The 24,818-nt window shown below is 43.4% G+C and overlaps 1 protein-coding gene across 1 annotated transcript in view; it reads right to left on the reverse strand.

The window, feature by feature from the left end:
- Window positions 1-24,818, reverse strand: part of LOC126199569 (mucin-2-like) — a gene marked incomplete at its 5' end in the record, with an annotated part of 132,457 nt that overhangs the window by 57,970 nt on the left and 49,669 nt on the right. The window contains one exon of the mRNA XM_049936492.1: window positions 688-855. Within this exon, the coding sequence (XP_049792449.1) occupies window positions 688-855 (168 nt within the window). The remainder of the gene's footprint in view (window positions 1-687; window positions 856-24,818) is intronic.

Below are 24,818 nucleotides of genomic sequence, written 5' to 3' on the forward strand. Positions count from 1 at the left end.
GAAGTTTCGTATCAGCGCACACTCTTCTGCAGTGCGGAAATTTCATTCTGGAAACAATCCCCTAGGCTGTGGCTAAGCCATGTTTCCGCAATATCCTTTCTTCCGGTAGTGCCAGTCGCGCAAGCTTCGCAGAGGAATATCTGTGAAGTTTGGAAGGTAGAAGATCACGTATTGGTGTTAGTAAAGCGATGAGGACAGGTCGTGAGTCGTTCTTTGATAGCCCAGTGATTGGTTTGCAAGCTCACTCCGCTGCAGAGTGAAAAATCCATTCTACTGCGCATTTGTCGTTATTAAAAAAAATGGTGTCAGGGAATTACGTATTTTTGGGTGGGGGAGGGAGGGTGAGGAAGTAAGACAATGTGACACCATCGCTTCCCCCCGAACCCAACCGTTGATCATCACCTGTTGGAGTATTTGGTTAGAGTCTACAACAGAAAATTCCTCTTAAAGAAGCAAATCCGTATGACATTACGAGTTATCAAGTATTTTGCAAGGGTAAGAATGATGATGATGGCGCTTTGTGATGTTACACAAATAAAGCCGTGAGTTATTCAACGCGCATTTCATTAATCTGTCAGAGATGCCATGGAAATAGCTTCTCAATTACGAGGATGCAAGTGGCGTCTCGAGACAGTGGAGTGGGAGGGTGGGGATGTAGGGTTGGACAGGGTAAGGTAGGTTACTCACGTTGGGGAAGTAGCCGCGGCGGATGTCCATCCAGCAGTCGACGGTCCCCGTGGTCACCGGCACGGAGACCACCTCGAGCATGTCGACGACGAACGGCCGGAAGAGCACCGTCTTCTCCTGCAGGCTCGCCGTGGCGCACGACACCTTGCGCGCGATGTCCCACGCCTCCTGCGAACACAGCCACGGGCACCCGTCGCCATTTATAACTGCCGCCCTGTCCCCACGTCAAGATGATGGTGACGACGATTGTCTTTAGGTGCCAAACTGCCGGGTCATCAGCACCCTTGCGTAGAGCAAAACAACAGTAACAACACAAGAACGCAAGTCACAGGTTTTAAAATAGAATACTGACGTACATCAAGAGCTCAGACGGCAAGCCAGTGCTAAACAAACAAGGGTAAGCAGAAAGGTGGAAAAATACAAAGAAGGGCTATAAAAGGAAAATGAAATTGAAGGCAGGAAGGATATAAAGATGGGATATGATATTACGAGAAGAATTTGAGGGAGATGTGGAAGACCTAAGTCCAAAAAAGATCCCTGGAGTAGAAGACATTCACTCAGAATATTGATATCCATGCAAGAATACCACTGGTGACAAATTCCTCGGTACGATTGAAACAAAGGACGGTTGAAACAAATCAAAAATCTCTGGAACGGTTTCGTAGGGATTTGGGGGGGAGGGGGGAGGTAATTGGACAACGAAGCGGGCGACAGGTCTGGACACGAATCTCAGTGTTTCGCCGCTCCCTGCGCATCGTCGTTACGTACAGGAGGCTCTATTGTGTTTTAATAGCCAAAAGTAAGTACTTTTCTTCTGACATTTATGCTAATATCACGTATTTTATTTAACTCAAAATACTGAGTGTCTGTTTGTGACTTTTATGTATCTTGTAGAGTTCGGAATAATTAATAGTTTTAATGTGTTATTATTATCAGCAGTACTATAAACTGTCTTTTACCAAAGGTGGGACTGGGGACGGTTGAAGCAATTTGTGTGGGTATGGTTGAAACAGTCTGTATATTATTTTGTTTTGGTTTGTACATGTCTAAAGTTCGGGCGAGGAAGAATCAAGAGGGCAGATTTATTTGTCGAGATATAAAGATGCATATGAAGAAACTCACTACGAAAAGCAGCGGACATGCATGGGATAAACCACCGTCCTCTACTGAGATATTTACGAAAGCGAGATGGGTCTGGTGAGAACAATGAAGGTATGAGATATAAAGCACACAACACAGCTTTTAATGAAGAACAAGAGCAAGAATTATCAAAATATTTGATTCGATGTGCAGATATAGATTTTGGACTATCTAAGAAAGAGGTGAGAAAATTGGCTTACGAACTTACCATTAGGTATAATTCATCACGACCTCGAACTTGGGACGACAACGAAATGGCTGGTGAGGAATGGTTTCGGATGTTTATGAGACGAAACGTTGAACTGCCTGCCGCGCAAGCTACAAGCCTGTCCAGGACGACTATCTTTAATAAAACTAAAGTCGATGCTTTCTATGAAAATTTGGCCATTGTCATAGGCCGTCATAATTTTGAACCGCAAGACACCGATGAAAGAGTCGTAACAACCATTCAAAAACCAGATAGCTAGACATGGTGCTTGTCAGTAGGTTCAGTAAATTCAGCTGAAAACGGTACTTTAGTGACAGTAAGTTTTACAGCAAACGCCATTGGCAATGGTATTCTTCCTTTCTTTATTTTTCCTCTAGTGCATTTCCAAGACCATTGTGTTAGAGATGGGTCAGTAGGGTCTGCTGGAACTGCAAATCCCTCTGGTGGGATGCAGGACGAACCGTACATGAATTTCCTGGAACATTTTAAGAAGCACGCAAATGTATCTCCGACTCATAAAGTGTTACTCATACTTGGTAACTACTCCTCACATGTTCATATTAACGCACTGGACTTCTGCAAGGGCAATGGAATTCTCTTCCTGTCCTTCCCTCCCAATTGGTCTCAAAAACTCCAGCCACTTGATCGATCTCCAAATGGCCCTTTGAAGAAGGCTGTAAACTCGACCTGTGACGCGTGGATGCGAAGCCATCCAGGAAAAACAATGTCGATTTACGACGTTCCGGTGATTGTAGCGTGTGCTGTGCCCCTCGCTCTGACATCTTCCAACGTTCAAGGCGGATTTCACAAAACGGGAATTTACCCATAAAACCGGGAGCTGTTTACTGAGCTCGATTTTGCTCCCGTCTTTGTAACTGGTAGAACTAATTCCGAAAATACAGCTGAATCTGCAGTAGCAGAGACAACGGTTCAATAAATGGCTATCAATAGCTCACCTGTTCAAACAATCCAGCAAGAAAACGTTGATGAACGTTAAGAAACTGTGCCCAGGGCTAGACCACTTAGACTTCGCAGCAGCGTTATTATCGAGGAAAATTCACTGAGACTGTGTACAAGTGCGCAAGCAATTTCTAATGATGTATTGTATTTACACCAGAAGTAGTAAGGCCATTACCGAAGGCTCCCCCGAGGAAATATAATGGGCCTAAAGGTCGGAAAACTAGAAAGTGTAAAATTTACACTGATACACCAGAGAAAGAAGAGATAAGAAAAGAACATGAAGCAAGAGTGAAACGGACCAAGGCTAAGAAAGTTAAGAAAAGATTGGATGGAGGAAAAGGTATAAAAGTATTTCAAAATGAGAAAAGAAATACTCAGCAGGAAATGTCACCAGAAGAGGAAGAAATCTACTGAATTGTTTGTTTACCACCATGTTCAGAGAAGCAAATCAGGAGAAAGATGGTGGATTCAGTGCACCACTTGTAAACAGTGGGCTCACGAAGAATGCACAGAAGGTGTTCTTAGCTTTGTTTGCCACAACTGTGACTCACAGTACTCAGATTGATCCATAAGCTAAATGTTTATTTGATTCAAGAAATTTTCGCTTTTGGTTTATTCTGTAGGCTATGTTTATTTGATTGAAGAAATGTTTTATTCTATTATTTAGAAATTTCTTTATAAGTATTAAAATCATTAAGGCTGATTAATGTTGTCATATTATGCGTATAACTAGAATTAATGGTAAATAAAACATGTTGGAATACTACATTTTATATTATTTGCATGTGTTTCAACTGACTCCAATCACTGTTTCAACCGCCACTAGTATGGCGACGATTAAAACAAAACAGATATTTTTCTAATTTTGAATCTTTGTAAAAACTGCACCCCAGGAGCAAGAGTGGTATAGCCGCTTCGCTGCTCTTTAATTTGACATATCATCATCGTCGATTGGTTTATAAGCAACAATAATATGAAGGATAAGAGCCAAATCGTTTCAGTCGTACTCAGTATACCATACATACCGTTAAATGTGTAGGAGCGACTTTAATTGGAATGAGTACATAAAACAAATAGTAGGAAATCAGACGCTAGACTGTGATTCATAGGAAGAGTCTTAAGGAAGCGTAACTCATCGACAAAAGTAGTGGTTTACAAAACACTCTTTCGATCGATTCTTCAATATTGCTCATCACTCTGTGACCCTTACCATGTAGGACTAATAAAAGAGACAGAGAAGATCCAACGAAGAGCAGTGCGTTACGTCACAGGCTCTGTATGTCGGCGCGAGAGCGTTACACAGATGCTCAACAAGCTAGAGTGGCAGACGCTACAAGAGGGGCGCTGTGCATCCCGGCGCGGTTTGCTATTGAAATTCCGAGAGAGCACGTTCCGAGAAGAATTGGACCGAAATGACTGCAACAAGAAAATAAGAGAAATTAGAGCCGATGCAGAGGTTTACAGACAATCATTGTTCCCACGCGCCGTTCGCGAATGGAACAGGGAAGGGGGTATCAGATAGTGGTACCAGAAGTACCCTATGCCACACACTGTTAGATGATTCGCGGAGTACTGATGTAGATATAGACAATAAGTCAAGACAAAAAAACGTTATTTGGTGTGCAAAACTTATGAGAAAGGCAAAGTGTCCTCGGGTTACAAAAAGAATTAATAAATGTAATTCCAAAAAATGCAGTTGCTGACATGTGTGAATATAACCGAACTATTCGTTTAGTAAGCTATAGTTGCACAATACTGACACCAGTTATTTACAGAATACTGAAAAAAATTGGTGGAATCCAACCTTGGGGCAGATTGCTTTGACCCTAAGACTTACCTTAGAAGAAAGCAAAACCTATGTTTATGGCATCTGTATAAGGGCGATCAAAAATGTTTCCGTTTGAGGGCGTTGCTGCGCCGTATATGCAACGGAACACGACTTCTACGCGAGTATACAAGCACCGATATGTAGGCAAAAGGTTAGTGTAGCATTTGTGTCTTTCCAATGTGCCGGGACTGCTACGGTCGCGGGTTCGAATCCCGCCTCGGGCATGGGTGTGTGTGATGTCCTTAGGTTAGTTAGGTTTAAGTAGTTCTAAGTTCTAGGGGACTTATGACCTTAGATGTTGAGTCCCATAGTGCTCAGAGCCATTTTTTCCAATGTGCGTGCGGTAAACGCGGAAATGTGAACTATAACGACGTTTTTATCGAATGCATCCAAAAAGTAGTAACGTGTTATTCTTTTCTTAACTGCCGAAGGACAAGCGGTAGGCATCTATCGGAGAATGAAGAACGTGTATGGGGCTGCATGTCTGTCGAAAGCCACTGTTGTGAAATGGTACGCCAAGGCGTGCTGCTGCTTCACGATAACGCACGTCCCCATATCGCAAACGTCGTAATTGTAGAAGTTATGCCGACTAAAGTGGGAGATACTCGAGCACCCGCGTTGTAGTACTGATCTCTCCCCATCAGATTATCAAGCTTTCGGTCCCTTAAAAAAAGACTTTGAAGGGTCGACCATTCCTGCTGCACGAAGATGTGCAGCAAGCAGTTACTAACTTCTTCACGAAGCAGGTCACAGTGTTTTACTAGACGGGTATTTTCAACATGATGCGTCCGTGGGATGATTGCCTCAGTGCTCACGGCGATTTCGTCTGATTACCAAACCGATTCTGGACAGCACGGCCTTCGAACAGAAACTTCTTGGTCGTCCCTTGTAGATTTAGATAAAGCTTTTGACAATTTCGATTGAACTATATTGTTAGAAATTCTGAAGCCAGCAGGATTAAAGAACAGAGAAAGAAACCTTATCTACAACTTGTACATAAACCGGGCTGCAGTTGTGTCACTCGAAGGACGAACAATAATTGGCGAGGGAGTAAGACAGAGTTGTTGCCAAACCCCGATTTTATTAAATCTGTACTTTGAGCAGGCTGCAGAAGAGACCAAGGAGCTATTTGGAATGGAAATTGAAATTCTGGAGAAAAAATAAACACTTAGAGTATTTAGGGATGGAAACTAAACAAACTCTGTTTTTGCTTCACTAATACAGTATTAACAGAACAAAGGCAGAGCAGAATATGTTTGTTTTTCAATCTCAGATATGAAACTGTTCTACTTCTACATATACGTCTGCACTCCGCAAGCCAGATTATGGTGTGGCGGTGGTAATTTGATTACCACTCTCATCTCTCCCTTTCCTGTTCCAATCGCGAATGATTCGCGGGGACAGTGAATATTTGTAAGCCTTGGTGTAAGCTCGAATCTCTCAGATATTACGACCATACTCTTTTCTCAACATACAAGCTGAGGAGTCAACACAGGATGTTAATCACTTTAAAACTATGTTAGATATTAACAAATGTTTTTCAACATGCCATAAGAAAACCCACAAAGTTTCTTGTTTACCTTCCAAGTGACGTAATTTTGACGCAAAATTGATTTTTAAAAGCTCAGTGGAAGCTCAGTGTGCGGCCTGGTTCATAAAGACGACGTCCGATACCCAAGTGTAACGAAACTTTCGAACACGGTATCGAGGACAACCACCTTACCGACCAACTATTTGTACGTCATTTATGGAAATAGGCTGTGTTCTCCATAAAAAGAAGGCGGGTCGGCCATCTGTTTCAGGCGCTAATGTGGACATGATAGGGGAGTGGTCAGCAAGGAGCCCGACAAAATCGATGCGTACGGCGGCCAGAGCGTTGGAAATGAGACGATCAATAGTGTGGGTCTTGCATAAGAAGTTACGGTTATATACCTACAAGGTGCAGCTGCGTCAGGTAATAAAGCCTATGGGCAAACCTCAGCGCGAACAATTTGCAGTGGATATGTTAGGCAAGAGCAACACAAAGAACGACTTTTTCGAAAAGATTTGTTTCCCCAATGAGGCAACGTTTGGCGTATCCGGAAAACCAATCGTCATAATGTTCATACATAGGGTTCACAGCATCCTCATGTTACACGGGAAATGGAAAGAGATAGTCCCATGGTCAGTGGCTGGTGCAGACAATTTCCAATCGTTACACAAAATATCGAACATCAGTAGGTTAGCCTACATTTCGCTACAATTTTCTACTGTCGCGACTTCTCTGTATACAACAGTATCATCCGCGAAAGTCTCAAGGAACTTCCTACGTTCTCCACTAGGTCATTTATATGCAGGGTGCTTCAGCTGCTCCTGCCGATGGGTTTTATGCAACCTGCAATACCTTCAAATACCACATGCAAGATATTCATATTCTTTCGCTCACTACCGGCAAACTATTAATGCTACATAAAAAGTAAACAAGGCTTTTTTGTAGGAGATTTAATGTAGTTAAATTTTGTACTGGATGCTTTTTTGCTGCTTTCCGTAATTTCGAATTATTCAAGAAAAACATACAAAGGCGACATTCAAACTCGTTTTTCTCGAATAACCCGAAAACTGTGGTCTCCAGCGAAAACGTATCCCAATACAAAATTTAACTACATTAAATTTCCTACAAAAGGGTCCTGTTCATTTATTCTGTAGGGCTAGTAGGTTGCGTGTAGCGACCGAGAGAATATGAAAATCTCACTACGTTTTTTGAAGGTCTTGAAGGTTGAAAACACGCACAGGTAGCGGCAGCTGAGTCATCCTGTATATTGTGAAAATTAACGGCCCTGTTGAGCCATGCCGCGAATCGATCGGTCTTGTCATGCTCTGAAGCGCACTCATCTTTGGCCAGAGGGCGTGGCTGACGGCCTGATTTGACTTTCGACCATCGAGGAGCGAGGTTGGCTGAGGAGCAGAGCTGGGAATGTGTCACAGTTTTACTCCGTGTTGACTAGAGTGGCCTCGCGTCCTGGGTCTGTGGTTCGTCGCTGAAATCCCTCATGGGGCATTCGGGCTATGCTTGCTGTGGGGACATGGACGAATGAGAGTAGAGCCGGCTGAATGAAAGAAGCTGCCCGGTGTTTATTGCCGTAACGGCTTTCTGGTGGGCAGCAGCTACCAGCTAAGGAGTTCTACCACTGGGGGAAAGCGGCACTTACACCGACTTCAATCTGTGTTCTCTAGCAGCTCGTCGAAACTTTCCCTGTGGTTAAGTTCATTGTGGCCTTGGGGAAAGACAGTTTTCTGTGCGACCAATTCTTTTAATCTTTTCAGTGGCTTTAATCAGTGATGCTTGTATTACGTTCCCCGTGTTACTAGCTGGTATAAATTGGTTTCTCGTGGTCGGACAAGCATGTTTTAGACCGTTAAATTTGCTTGAGATGCAACTCAACCTGCCTAAAGTGTACTTCTGGTTCCTATAATTATTTTCTCAAGAACCGTTCCCTTCTAAATTTTATGATTTTTAAAAGAATTCTGTAATGCAATCCCCAGTTTTGCTTCATCTATGTGGACTATTCAATCTGTGCAACTTGTGACATAGGGGGTGAATCCCACTCCCTTCCTGTGTGCGCTGATGGACGCCGTCATTCTTTCTTGGCTCTGTAACTCATTCTTAATACGACTAAGCTGTTGGGCACATCTCGTCTCTTGTTTACTGCCATGCCATGCCAGTTGTTTGTGCTTATGTACACGAGGTGATCGAAAGTATACGGACACCTGGCTGAAAATGACTTACAAGTTCGTGGCGACCTCCATCGGTAATGCTGGAATTCAATATGGTGTTGGCCCACCCTTAGCCTTGATGACAGCTTCCACTCTCGCAGGCATACGTTCAGTCAGGTGCCGGAAGGTTTCTTGGGGAATGGCAGTCCGTTCTTCACGGAGTGCTGCACTGAGGAGAGGTATCGATGTCAGTCGATAAGGCCTAGCAGGAAGTCGGTGTTCCAAAACATACCAAAGGTGTTCTATAGGATTCAGGCCAGTACTCTGTGCAGCCAGGTCCATTACAGGGATGTTATTGTCGTATAACCACTCCTCCACAGGTCGTGCATTAAAAACAGGTATTCGATCTTGTTGAAAGATGCGATCACCATTCCCCGAAATGCTCTTCAATAGTGGGAAGCAAGAAGGTGCTTGAAACATCAATGTAGGCCTGTGCTCTGATAGTGCCACGCGAAACAACAAGGGGTGCGAGCCCCCTCCATGAAAAACACGACCACCTTATAACACCACCGCCTCCGAATTTTACTGTTGGCACTACACACGCTGGCAGATGACGTTCACCGGGCATTCGCCTTAGCCGCACTCTGCGATCGGATCGCCACATAGTGTATCATCATTCGTCATTCCACACAACGTTTTTCCACTGTTATATCGTCCAATGTTTATGCTCCTTACACCAAGCAAGGCGTTGTTTGGCACTTACCGGCGTGATGTGTGGCCTATGAGCAGCCGCTCGATCATGACATCCAAGTTTTATCACTTCTCGCGTAACTGTTATAGTATTTGTAGTGGATCCTGATGCAGTTTGCAATTCCTGTGTGATGGTCTGCATAGATGTTTGCCTATTACACATTACGACCCTCTTCAACTGTCGGCGGTCTCTGTCACTCAACAGACGTGGTCGGCCTGTACGCTTTTGTGCTGCACGTGTCCCTTCACGTTTCCACTTCACTATCACATCGGAAACAGTGGACCTAGGGATGTTTAGGAGCGTGTAAATGTCGCGTACAGACGTATGACACAAGTGACGCCCAATCACCTGACCACGTTCGAAGCCCGTGAGTTACGCGGAGCGCCGCATTCTGCTCTCTCACGATGTCTAATGACTACTCAGGTCGTTGATACGGAGTACCTGATAGTAGGTGGCAACACAATGCACCTAATATGAAAAACGTATGTTTTTGGGGGTGTCCGGATACTTTTGATCACATAGTGTATGTATATATGTGGTGTCTGGTCTTCCTAACATATCCAAAAGAACAGACACCGTGTTGATCCTGCAGCCACTACAAATCAAGACATGAAGGAATTAAAGATATTAAGTGTCAGTGGGAATTGATGAGGAGATGACGAAGATAATGTGCAGGGGCACTACATCAGTAGTGTGTAGTATAAACTGAGAATTTGGTTAATGACAGGAGGCTTGCTAGGGTAGTCCATGCAGTTCTGTTAACTACTGTGCCCGGATGGCGTAGTGGTCGGCGCTTATGCATTGTAAACAGGAGACCCGAATCCAAATCCTAGTCTGGCACAAATTTTCAAAAAAATGGTTCAAATGGCTCTGAGCACTATGGGACTTAACATCTATGGTCATCAGTCCCCTAGAACTTAGAACTACTTAAACCTAACTAACCTAAGGACATCACACAACACCCAGTCATCACGAGGCAGAGAAAATCCCTGACCCCGCCGGGAATCGAACCCGGGAACCCGGGCGTGGGAAGCGAGAACACTACCGCACGACCACGAGCAGCGGACAAAAATTTTCAACTTTCTCCATTGAGATAAATATATATGCCCACTGGCAGCTAATGTCTTTAAAACGTCTGCATCTTGATCCGTAGTGGCTGCAGGATTAACATGGTGTTTGTCCTTTCGGACATATCCGATAATTAAGATGATGGCCAATGACACCTTCAGTGCAGATGTACATCAAGGTCGAACTCTTACGGGTATCGGCGAGATGCCACGAGTAATGAGGACAATGAGCAGGGACACTACATCGGTAGTGTGTGGATACGCCGAGAATTTGGGTCTGACGGGAGGCGTACTGGGCTGTCCGTGCAGTTCCAATGAGCACTGTGTCCGCCGGCCGGAGTGTCCGTGCGGTTCTAGGCGCTACAGTTTGGAGCCGATCGACTGCTACGGTCGCAGGTTCGAATCCTGCCTCGGGTGTGGCTGTGTGTGATGTCCTTAGGTTAGTTAAGTTTAGTTAGTTCTAAGTTCTAGGCGACTGATGGCCGCAGAAGTTAAGTCGCATAGTGCTCAGAGCCATTTTTTTGAGCACTGTGTCCGGATGGCTCAGTGGCAGACAATCTGCCTAGTAAGGAGGAGACGCGGGTTCGAATACCATCCCGGCACAAATTTTCAACTTTCCCAATTGATTTCAATCATATATATATATATATATATATATATATATATATATATATATATATATATATATATATACCGAGTGATCAAAAAGTCATTATAAATTTGAAAACTGAATAAATCACGGAATAATGAAGATAGAGAGGTGCAAATTGACACACATGTTTGGAATGACATGGGGTTTTATTAGAACAAAAAAAAATTGGAAAGTTCAAAAAATGTGCGACAGATGGCGCTTCATCTCAGATGACGCTTCATCTGATCAGAATAGCAATAATTAGCATAACAAAGTAAGGCAAAGCTCGAAGTTACTTTTACGTCTGGAGATTTCTCTTCTTTCAGAATGACACATTGTGTTCTGTTTGCTAGAAACTTCCTTAGTCCAGTCACACAGCTAATCCGATATTCCGTACGCTCGTATTTTGTTCATTAGGCGGCAGTGCAGAACTGTATCGAACGCCTTCCGAAAGTCAAGAAACACAGCATCAACCTGGACGCCGGTACCTGTTACTTTCTGGGTCGCGTGAGTGAACAGAACGAGCTCGGTTTACGGCTGTCGTTGTTTTTGAAACCCGTGTTGATTCCTACAGAGGAGATTTTCCTTCTCCAGAAATGTCATCATACTCGAGGAAAAAATAGGTTCCAGAATTATACAACAGACCGCTTTCAGAGATGTAGGCCTACAGTTTTGTGCGTGTGTTCGATGTCCGTTATTGAAAACGGGAATGAGTTGCCCTTTTTTCCATTTAGTCCTACAGCGACTTACGGTAAACCGCTGTCAGAAGATGACGAAGTTGTTTCGTATACTCTATATAGTATCGTGTTGTTAACACATCACATCAAGTGGCCTTTCATCTGTTGGAAAATTACAGTTCATTCCTATCCCATGCTCATTTGTCATTTTCGTGTTTGTGCTACGATCTGATACTGTACGATCTTCCTAAGCAAAGCAGTTTTGAAAAAAGGCGTTTACTTTTTCGGCCTTCTCTCTGTCATCTTCCCTTTCGAAGCCATTATGTCCCAGAGTGTCTTTACAGATGGCTTCGATCTGTTTATTAATTTAATATGGAACGAAAACTTCTTAGGATTTTGTGTGCAGTCGTTAGGTAGAATTTTCATTTCGAGCTGGTTGAGTGTTTCATGCATGGATCTCCTTACGCTAACTTTGGTTTCACGCTAAAATCTCTCTGCTATTATTTTGGGAAGAAGGCCAGGCAACATATAAAACACTAAAACTTGCACCACACTCATCTACTTAAACATGGTGTATCGATGTTGTAGGTTTCATTGTCCTGTTAGACAATATGTTATGTAAGCTCTGCCGAAGTTTTAGGGGGACGTTAAAAAATTATCTCGCGATCTGAATGCTTGGTAGTTGCACCAAAATTAAAAGAACCGTCCAATAACACACTGAAACAGAATGGAAGTGGAAATGGATGGCGGACCTTTCTAAGGAACTGGCTCTATATTCTTCTGAAGAGATTTAGGAACTCTACAGAAAACTTAAGTGAGGACGACTGAATGAAAATTTGAGCCTCGCTGCCATCGGATACGACTTCAGGGTCATTTACTCTGTCGCTTACTATGCAGACATCACGAATCCTATGTTGTCAGCGACGTCTTACGACCTTCACGCTACTTCGGTGCAATTTGAGACGCCTGATGCGAGGCTGGATGCGATTGAAATGTTTATTCCCCTTTACATCGTCTTGTTTATTTTCTGAACTAAGCAGGCGGCGATCTTCAGGATTACGCGATGTCACGGTGAGGTAACAGTGAATTTCACAGTTACGGGCTGCAGCTGACTCGTATTTGTGGGTAAGGCAGAGGCTGCGTTGTCCGCGCGTCTGGCGAAGCGAGGCATAATGGCGGTCACTTTCTCTGGACGAACGAGTTTCAGTTCGCCGTCCAGTCATCATAACGTAAGTCTTAAAAGCGCAGGTTTGCATACATTCTGTTTCCTCGCTCTGTGTACCTTATTGTCTCATCACGTATGCAATACCTCATATATCTTTAAAGTTCATAGTCATATGACCAGCGCACCAGAAGAACTAGTTCTCATCAGAGAACAATCCTTCCTATCCCGCTACGTAACACAGCCGCATTTTTTAAATCCTTTTCGGTATCAGAAACTCGGCTTTGGAATAATATTTCACAATATTAAAAAACTGCATGTCATCTTCAACTCCCAGTGACAATTACTAATCAGTTTCCCAAAATAATATATACTTGTCTTTAAGGGGCTCCGGAAAGGCTCAAAATCATGAAAAGTTCAATTTTTACTTTTTTGCGTTTTCTGAATCTGCAGACTATTACCTTTTAATAGATATATAATTTATTCAATTCCGAAGACTACAACTATTTTTAAATTTTTTTTGAAATGTGTTCTACATGGGCGTGACCCACTGTGGCGCTGTTAAACTGCTGTCACATGGTGTTATTATTAACGTCCGTGTTCATCAGGTACATTTTAGTGATGTGAGATAAAGTATGTGTTGTGGCTAACCTGTGATGGTTCAATATATATCGCTGGTGTGATTGTCGATTGTTTCATGTTTATTTACTCTGTCGTTATCTCGAAAATATTCGTAATTAATTCTGTTTCTTGAGTCTCTGTTTTGTTGAAGTATAATAATGAGTAAAAGTAAAGTGTGTATGATGCTGTTGCGACTTTCAATGATGGCAACATTGTAAGGTGCAAGGTATTTAGAAATATGGGAATGAAGATAGGTTCTAACATGGCACGAGCGATGCTTGCTTTAGACAAGGAACGCCTTCGGGCTGCAGACAGGGCTGTAAAGAGTCTAGAAATACAAGCAAGAGTAAACAGGAGGAGGAACAAGAGGAAGCTGGAGGAGGAGTTTGCAGAGGATGAAGATAATCCATCCTATGGACCTGGAATGCACTAAAAAGTTAATCCAATCTTTGTCGCTCGATTCCCAAAACTTTTATTTTCTCATACTAATTACATGTTTTCTAAGGATCTTCCAAACATATTTGTTTCAGTCTTTCAGTAAATGTTACACAGTACCTTCTGCATAATTTAACACAGCCTTTTTCCAAAAAACTGTATATTTTTGAATATATAAATAAAAAATTGCAAAAAATGTTGTGAATTTTCATTACAATTGAAAAAAAATCATCTTTAATAACTGAACTAAAATTTTGTAAAATCCCTGTGTTAAGTTGTAGCCCATATTCCAATAAATAATCTGTAAAAAGTTCAACTTCCTACCTCAAATACTTTGTGAGGAAAGATGTAATTTATAAGCGTTATTTTAACATTGCAAGTATAGGGCGTTCCGGAGCCCCTTAAACGCCACCCGGTCTAGCGTTCCACATTTAGGTTTTCGATGGTTTACCTAAATCACTTAAGGCAAATGCTTGGTTGGTTCCTATGAAAGGTCAAACTGGTATACACTGAAGTGACAAAAGTCATGACACACCTCCTAATATCGTGTCGGACCTCCTTTCGACGGGCGTAGTGCAGCGACTCGACGTGGCGTGGACTCAACAAGTTGTTGGAAGTCCCCAGCAGAAATACTTCACCATTCTGCCCCTATAGCCATCGATAATTGCCAAAGTGTTACCGGTGCAGGATTTTGTGCACGAACTGACCTCTCGATTATGTCCCGTAAATGTTCGATGGGATTCAAGTCGGGTGATCTGGGCGGCCAAGTAATTCGTCGAAATTTCCAGAATGTTCTTCAAACGAATTGCGAACAATTGTGGCCCGGTGATATGGCGCATTGTCATCCACAAAAATTCCATAGTTATTTTGATCAAGAAGTCCACGAATGACTGCAAATGGTCTCCAAGTAGCCGAACGTAGCCATTTCAAGTCAATAATCGGTTCAGTTCAACCAGAGGATCCAGTCCATTCCATGTAAACACAGCCCACACCATTTTGGAGCTACCGCCAACTTTCACAGTGCCTTGTTGACAACCTGAGCCCATGCGTTCATGGAGTCTCCGCCGCATTCGAACTCTGTCATCAGCTTTCACTAACTCAAATCAGATCTGACCGGCCCACGGGTTTCCAGGGGTCCAACCGATATGCTCACGAGCCCAGGAGAGGCGCTGCAGGCGATGTCGTGCTGTTAGCAAAGGGACTCGCGTCCGTCGTCTGCTGCCATAGCCCATTAAAGCCAAATTCCTCCACACTGCCCTAACGGATACATTCGTCGTACGTCACACACTGATTTCTGCGGTTATTTCACGCAGTGTTGCTTGTCTGTTAGCACTGACAACTCTACGCAAACGCCGGTGCTCTCGGTCGTTAAATGGAGGCCGTCGGCCACTGCGTTGTCCGTGGTGGGAGGGAATGCATGAAATTTGGTCTTCTTGGCACACTCTTTACACTGTGCATATCAGGACATTCAATTTCCTAACGATTTCCGAAATGGAAATTACCATTCCGCGTTCGAAGTCTGTTAATTCACGTCGTCTGACCATAATTACGTCGGACACCATTTCACATGAATCACCCGAGTACAAATGACAGTTACACCATGCACTGCCCTTTTATACCTTGCGTCCGCTATACTACCGCCATCTGCAAGTGTGAATATCGCTATCCCATGACTTTTGTCACTCAGTGTACTTTCCTATCGTTCTCCAATCTGAGCTTCTGCTCTGCCTCTGATCACCACAAAGTGGGATGTTATAAACTCCTCCCTTCTGTGTTCTAACATAACGTTTACTCTGCTAAACCAAGTAACCCCCTTTCCCACCAGAGCTTTCCTAATTGCCAAAGTCTGTAGCTGGGGCAGACCATATGAATTTCTCTCCATTAGAACTCGCTAGCTCATGGTTTCACATTTTTAATTATACTTGAAAGTACACTTGAATTTTCTGTCGTGACTATTGTTGCTATTTTTACAACTGGTGCTAGCAGTAGTATTCGTAGTAGTAGTAGTAGTAGTAGTAGTAGTATTGCTGATGTTATTAATTACAAGACAATACTGTTACTCCAAATAATCTCCGACTCATGCAATTTGTGTTTCAGGTCATCGTCTTACTTCTGTTATTACCGTTATCAGTGTTATTTATGATTATTTATTTATTTCGTTAGTCGGTGAGTTAAGGATCATGGTAACCTTGCCGGGCGTTGTGGCCGAGCGGTTCTAGGCGCTTCAGTCTGGAACCGCGCTGCTGCTGCGGTCGCAGGTTCGAATCCTGCCTCGGACATGGATGTGTGTGATGTCCTTAGGTTAGTTAGGTTTAAGTAGTTCTAAGTGTAGGGGACTGATGACCTCAGATGTTAAGTCCCATAGTGCTTAGAGCCATTTGAACCATTTGAACGGTAGGCTTGCAACCATTATGGCCGCTGCTCCCATTTTTTCATTTTTCGTTTAAGTGAGATACCTTTTTTATCAAAACACTGAGTCTAGCAAAGCATTCATCTGACCACTTGGCACCAGCTGTTCTTTTCTCGTTTCAGAAACTCCGAAACGTCACTATAGCTGATCTGAATATGTATAGGTTTTGCGTGTCTTCCGGTTGTGTATGCATTTCCTCTACATCTTTCTTTAAGTCCATGTATCATGGTATTATTGTTTTCGGTTTAGAGTGACAGATGTTCATGATATGTTTCGTTCATTTTGAATCATTTGTTCTTTTTATGCGATCATAAAACCGAACGCTATGTTTGCGCATTGTTTACGTAAGTTTTAATAATTTAGAATATGTTCAGATTTTTTGTGTGGATCCCATTTTTTATAAAGAGGACACAGTATATTTTGTGAATTATTTGTAGCATGATAGTTATCATAAAATTATAATTACTGTTACTATTTAATCTATGATTAAAACTTTTTGTACGTGTATGACCATAGTTCGATGCAAGAACAGACCTTAAATCCCTAATTCGGTCGGTTAAATAATTATAAAAACATAAGGTGATGCTGGAACTGTTCCTTCAGCAAGACCACAGTTTATTTTCTTGCCATCCATTTACAGCTCGTGCCGGGTTTCTGATAAATGGTTCAAATGGCTCTGAGCACTATGGGACTCAACTGCTGTGGTCATCAGTCCCCTAGAAGTTAGAACTACTTAAACCTAACTAACCTAAGGACATTACACACATCCATGCCCGAGGCAGGATTCGAACCTGCGACCGTAGCAGTCGCACGGTTCCGGACTGCGCGCCTAGAACCGCGAGACCACCGCGGCCGGCGGTTTCTGATAACATTGCTATAGATGGTACATACATATCGAAAGGAATGATAGTTTCATTTTCCGCCAACTACTCACTTAAAATAGTTACTAAATAAACACCGCCAATAGTCCGTTTGAAATTCATGAACTCTGTCACTGATCGCTGTGAAATTACTTTCGCCGTGTGGTTTTCGTTTCGCTGTTACCAGTTCCCAGCGTTTGCCGAGCATCAGGCGGCGTACATTCCTCGTTCTCTATTGTGGAGGCACAATACACTGTACTGGGTGGTTATAATTGAACTTTCCCTACTTGATGGGGCCGCCATGGAAAGCGAGTGAACGTAGCACAGTTAAACTCAGTTTAAACATGTCTAAGGACATACGGAAGAGAAATGACGAATAAACCATTGAAAGAAACACATTTTAATTTCCACATGAGAGGGGTAACAGTTGTTAATTGCGCACCACGTTACAAACTTTGTTCAGTATGATGACTATCTGCATCCACGAGAGCCTGGGGACCGCAATAGAGATACCATTTCACAACTGAACTTGGATAAAATCACAACAGCTGTTAAGTGACGATTTAATCACGACTAGTTTCACTGCATTACAGTAGCATTTACATTTGGTTAGCAGTGTCATATACATTAGGACACAGAGACGTCCCCCCCCCCCCCCTTCCCCTCCCAAAGCTCTTAGTCACAGAATACAATCCTATGAATAATAACCGCCACAACATATATAGCTGACCGCCTCCAGTGGTTTACCCTCGCGGCAAACAGCAACAGGTGCTTCATCCCCTGCACTATTCGCCTCAATGCTCTGCCTGTTATTATTTCTTGACGACTTCCCTTCTTATTGGGGTTGGATTCTGTGACTAAGAATGTGTTAATCTATGCGACACCACTAAGCACCTGTACATGTTGCTGTAACGCAGCGAAACCGGTCGTGATTAATTCTTCACTTAACAGCTGTTTGCAGTTTTATTCAAGGTCAATTTATCATGAATTTCAACAGCTGTGGATGCCCATATCATAAATTCACAATTATAAATTTCACAACTGTTCGCAGCACTTTTCGAACGTTGGACTATGGAATATTCGTGCACCGCTTGAAGATCGCACTTGGTGTCCAGCGTTTTCGACAGCAGTAATCTGAGGCGAAATTGGTGTCTCCCAGGAGCAGTTCTCAAATCACAAGTTAATTCGAACTTCTCGGTCTGAAGAGAGGACCTCTCCGAATTCAAGTTCAAGTGGCTCTAAGCACTATGGGACTTAACATCTGAGGTCATCAGTCCCCTAGACTTAGAACTTCTTAAACCTAACTAACCTAAGGACATCACACACATCCACTTTCATTTTTGAATTTTTGTGTAAGTGGGAGTTTTGGCGCTTTTTTTTGTTTTTTTTGGACAAATGTACAAAATGCCTAAAGATGAATTAGTCCACGAATTACCATCCGGGCTGAAAATCAGACAGTCTTACATTACACTGCCACAACAACTTATGCTATTGTACAGTTCTTTGCTAAATATTTGCTTGCACAGATGCTTATTTGATTTCGTCACTTTCTCAATCAACGGATGTGATCTGGGAGACTCTAATTCCTTTGCAGCTAACTTTTTCTGATCATTTTCTTTTCTGTTAGCACCTTAAAAAGAGAATCGACAGACTTAAGTTGATACTGCACACAAAAACCGATTCCTGCACAGTAAACAACCAACTCAGAACACAAACTGCCATTTGTGAAAGTGAAATTCAAGTAATAATGTCACTTGACTAGAATACAAATGAGGCACTGAGAGCCATAAAGGTCAAAAGCACACCATCATTGATCTCACATTTAAGTGAATATAAGACTGAGACAGCTTACGTCAATATTCATATATACACTGTGGGCTTACAGCACACATAAAAGTGACTCGCCACAAGATCAACAGAAGTCAGAAGCATGAATCAATATCACAATCTCACAACTGATGTTGATGTGCTTTAGTCCCTTATGGTTCGCACTGCCTCAAATGGATTACTGTATGACAAATCCAAAACTTAATATACCGTAGCTCATTCACATACCCACAAACTAGGTTTTTCTATCAGTATAACTATAACATATACTGACGCCCGAGGCAGGATTCGTGGTATCACTAAATGCAAATTAAGCTGTAGATACACAATCGTTTTATGATACGTTAATATCAGGTATTAAAAATGGGAGTATATTAAATCTTAAGCGACAAGCCATTATTCTAATGGATAATAATACAGGCGTGGAACAGTGTATTTTTTTTTTTTTTTTGTAAATACTGAACCGTAAAAAGGAGAACATACGCATTGCCAATCAGACAAATGGTTCAAATGGTTCTGAGCACTATGGGACTCAACATCTGAGGTCATCAGTCCCCTAGACTTAGAACTACTTAAACCTAAGGACATCACACACATCCATGCCCGAGACAGGATTCGAACCTGCGACCGTAGCAGCAGCGCGGTTCCGGACTGGAGCGCCTAGAACCGCTCGGCTACCGCGGCCGGCGCCAATTAGACATATGTTAGTAAACTTCATTGTTTTCTAGTAGTGAACGGTGGGCAAGGTAGACTAGAGTTACGTTTGTAAAATTCTGTGCTGTCATCGTATTAAAGTAACAGCGGCGTAATTTACTTAGACAACTTCGTTCCTAACACCACGAAGAAATGGTAAGGGACCGAAAAACTGGTGTGAAACCCAGCTGATACAAGGTAGTCAATAGTGTAAAATACATGTTAATCAATTTAAAAAAAAACTATTCATTCCAATAAAAGTAAAAGTTAACACCTTGCTGAAATAATTTCTATGTCGGTGTCTTATCGAAGGCTATGACCAGGGTCTAAAATAATCAATTCTAGTAAGTTTACATGGTCAAATGTACGATCAGGAACACGGAAATGCTCTAAATAGAAGCAACCTAGATAATGTCAGTTGAAATAAAACGGTCATATATGTAATCTATTTTTTGTTCCTCTAATAAATACGCACAAAAACAGCCACTCAGTAAAATACACGCTGTGTAATTCTTATATTAACTATGTGATCTCGTCGAGTATCAGTTCGAGTTAATTACAATCAATGATGTGCTTAATATCTGTTTACTATGGGAAAATAGTCTACTGGACCAATCACTACTACAACATGGGGACTCGTTCATTTTACTTATCTTTATAATTCAGTTGTTGTATAGAATTGGTAGTTAAAGCATATCGGTTACCCACTGATTTACGAGAAACGAGCATGAAAGTTGGAAGCACAATTATTTTGACTATAAGACCAATTTACTGATTAAGATAAACTGACTAATAACGGAAGTTGATGAAGTATCAAGTATAAAATCTGTCTAAGGTGGGAGCGAGTTACTTATCGAAGTGATAACACATTGAAATCTATTGTAGGAATAAGCGGATATAAACACGTGAACTACTATCTTATAATCAGTATTAAACAGAACAATCTCTACACGCGGGGGAAACAGTTCAAGTATCGTCAAGCAAGTTGACATTAAATCTACAAGGAAGCTAAGTCATTCTAAAAGTGATGTAATATGGTTATAATAGAATTGTTTTGCATAATAACTCATAAATTACTGTTGTTGCATTGGTTGTTTATGTATGATATGTTGTATTCAGGGCCTGAAGATGATGTTGTAACAACATCGAAACTAGTTGCCAATAAAACCAACACCTTAATACAGCTGGAGGAATTTCGTCATTTTTTAACATCTAGTAAAACAAGGTCGTCGTTTGGGCAACACAGATCACAAACTTTTCGATAATGTCGACGCCCAACATTGAGCTGTAAATGCGTTGAAATGATTTCTATAGTCAAGTCATGCATGTCGGAAAGAACATGGCGTCATAATTCTGGACAGCACAGGCGCTGAAATGTCGTATTCACCCGCCGATACCGGCCAAGCGACTTTCAATTATAATGTCTCCCCTGTACGAGAATTGTATATATATAATGGATGTGCGAGTGCAGGTTGTTCACAGATGGTCGATGACATATGGAAGTTGCGGTATGGCCTTGCAGCGTACTGGAATACCCTAACGGTAAGGCGACCGCTCTGGTTGAGGGGGAAATCCGGGTTCAAGTCCTGGTCCGGTACAAAGTTCTACTGTCGTCATTCCATTACCCAGCTGATGGCTGCCCATTTTCCCATCTGCGAATACATTTCATGTGCTTAATACCGTGTTGGTCTACCTTTGTAACGCAATACACATGTGATTTTGTGTGGCATATACGCTCCTGGAAATGGAAAAAAGAACACATTGACACCGGTGTGTCAGACCCACCATACTTGCTCCGGACACTGCGAGAGGGCTGTACAAGCAATGATCACACGCACGGCACAGCGGACACACCAGGAACCGCGGTGTTGGCCGTCGAATGGCGCTAGCTGCGCAGCATTTGTGCACCGCCGCCGTCAGTGTCAGCCAGTTTGCCGTGGCATACGGAGCTCCATCGCAGTCTTTAACACCGGTAGCATGCCGCGACAGCGTGGACGTGAACCGTATGTGCAGTTGACGGACTTTGAGCGAGGGCGTATAGTGGGCATGCGGGAGGCCGGGTGGACGTACCGCCGAATTGCTCAACACGTGGGGCGTGAGGTCTCCACAGTACATCGATGTTGTCGCCAGTGGTCGGCGGAAGGTGCACGTGCCCGTCGACCTGGGACCGGACCGCAGCGACGCACGGATGCACGCCAAGACCGTAGGATCCTACGCAGTGCCGTAGGGGACCGCACCGCCACTTCCCAGCAAATTAGGGACACTGTTGCTCCTGGGGTGTCGGCGAGGACCATTCGCAACCGTCTCCATGAAGCTGGGCTACGGTCCCGCACACCGTTAGGCCGTCTTCCACTCACGCCCCAACATCGTGCAGCCCGCCTCCAGTGGTGTCGCGACAGGCGTGAATGGAGGGACGAATGGAGACGTGTCGTCTTCAGCGATGAGAGTCGCTTCTGCCTTGGTGCCAATGATGGTCGTATGCGTGTTTGGCGCCGTGCAGGTGAGCGCCACAATCAGGACTGCATACGACCGAGGCACACAGGGCCAACACCCGGCATCATGGTGTGGGGAGCGATCTCCTACACTGGCCGTACGCCACTGGTGATCGTCGAGGGGACACTGAATAGTGCACGGTACATCCAAACCGTCATCGAACCCATCGTTCTACCATTCCTAGACCGGCAAGGGAACTTGCTGTTCCAACAGGACAATGCACGTCCGCATGTATCCCGTGCCACCCAACGTGCTCTAGAAGGTGTAAGTCAACTACCCTGGCCAGCAAGATCTCCGGATCTGTCCCCCATTGAGCATGTTTGGGACTGGATGAAGCGTCGTCTCACGCGGTCTGCACGTCCAGCACGAACGCTGGTCCAACTGAGGCGCCAGGTGGAAATGGCATGGCAAGCCGTTCCACAGGACTACATCCAGCATCTCTACGATCGTCTCCATGGGAGAATAGCAGCCTGCATTGCTGCGAAAGGTGGATATACACTGTACTAGTGCCGACATTGTGCATGCTCTGTTGCCTGTGTCTATGTGCCTGTGGTTCTGTCAGTGTGATCATGTGATGTATCTGACCCCAGGAATGTGTCAATAAAGTTTCCCCTTCCTGGGACAATGAATTCACGGTGTTCTTATTTTAATTTCCAGGAGTGTATTTCGACAGGTTCTTGGTAGGTTTCCGAAAGTATGTGGCACTAGACGTCTACTCATACGCCACAAAATTCCCGTAAATTCCGAGCCAGTGGCTTGCAGGCGCGGAGATGACACCCGACTGCATCGTAGATGTGTTTCAGCGGTTTTAGATTGTACCAACTTGATTGCCATCAGTATGAGTTCATTATAATGCTCCACAGACCACAGTAACAAGATTCTTGCCTCCTGCTGGAATGTGCCATTGCCGTCGGGAAAGATATCAAGGGATACAGATGGACCGCAGTAGTAATTCACAGACGTGATAGTGCCTTAGATAACTAACACAGTTCCCATATAAGGCCACGTGACTGTCTCCCATAGCATAATACTGTTTCCACCGGTCTGCATCCATGACGCGGTGCAAATTTCGAGCAGCTGTTTCCCTGGATGACGGCGTATCCGCACATGAAGATCAATCTGCTGTAGCACAAGCTTGATTCATCCAACCAGATGACGGGTTTTATTGATCCACGATGCAGTCTCGATGATCCCGTGTCTACTGCAATGGTAACTGACCATATCGTTGGGTCAATACAGGAACGCGAAGGGGTCGTCTGCTGTGGAGTCCTGTGTTCAGCAATGCTGAGGAAGCAAAGGCTATTGCATTCTCGGTTCAAAAGAGAATACGCAGATGACGACAGTAGGAAGTTAGCAGAGATTCGGGCGTCTGTGAAAAGATCGATGCAGGAAGCATACAACAACTACCACCATCACCCCATAGCAACAGATCTGGCCGAGAACCCGAGACAGTTCTTGTTCTATGTAAAATTGCTAAGCGGGTCTAGGGATTCCATGTAGTCACTCATCGAGCAGTCTGATGTGGCAACTGAAGATAGCAAAACGAAAGCCGAAGTTTTAAATCTCGCGTTTAAGAAATCGTTCACACAGGACAAATGTGCAAACATACCTCATTTGACCACCGCACAGAGTCCCATATGAATTACGTAGTAATAAGCATCCCTGGCGTAGAGAAACAGCTGAAAAAGTTGAAAACAAATAAGTCTCTAGGTCTGGATGGGATCCAAATTCGGTTCTGCAAAGAGTACTCTACGGCACTGACCCCTTACTTAGTTCAGATTTATCGCGAATCTCTCATCCAGCGCAAAGTGCCAAACGACTGGGGTAAAGCGCAGGTGACTCATATACATAAGAAGGGTAAAAGAACGGAGCCGCCAAATTACAGACCAGTATCCATAATCCCTGAACGTATTCTCAGTTCGAATATAAAAAAATATTCCTAGAGAGCGAAAAGCTTATGTCCACGGATCAGCCCTATTTTAGATAGCTTCGCTCGTGTGAAACTCAGATTGTCCTTTACTCACATGGTACACTGCGAACTATGGATGAAGGGCAACAGGCATAGTCCATTTCCCTCGATTTCCGGAACGCATTTGAGTCGGTGCTTCACTGCAGACTCTTAACGCAGGTATGAGAATACGGAACAGGTACTCAGATACGCGAGTGGCTCAACGACTTCTTGAGTAATGTAATGAAGTATGTTGTCCTCGACGGCGAGTGTTCATCAGAGACAAGTGCATAGTCAGGAGTGCCCCAGGGGATTGGGATAGGATCGCTTTTATTTTCTATCTACTTAAACGATCTGGTGGAAAAGGTAAGCAGCAGTTTGCGGCTGTTTGATGATAGTGGCGTGGTGTACGGGAAGGTGTCGCAGTTGAGTGACTGTAGGAGGGTACAAGATGACTTTACGAAATTTCTTGTTGGTGTGATGAATGGCAGCTAGCTCTTAATGTGGAGAAATATAAGTTAATGCGGATGAGTAGGAAAAACAAATGCGTAATGTTCGGATACAGGACTATGCGTGCTCTGCTTGACACAGTCAAGTCATTTAAATATCTGGGCAAACCGTTGCAAAGCGATATGAAATGGAACGAGCATTACATTGATTAAATATTAAACTGAGTGTCGAAAACAATGTAGTCAACTTATGGCTATTCTTTGCGTTATGTAAGATT

This window comes from Schistocerca nitens, chromosome 8, assembly GCF_023898315.1.
Source record: "Schistocerca nitens isolate TAMUIC-IGC-003100 chromosome 8, iqSchNite1.1, whole genome shotgun sequence".
NCBI classification, from domain to species: domain Eukaryota; kingdom Metazoa; phylum Arthropoda; class Insecta; order Orthoptera; family Acrididae; genus Schistocerca; species Schistocerca nitens.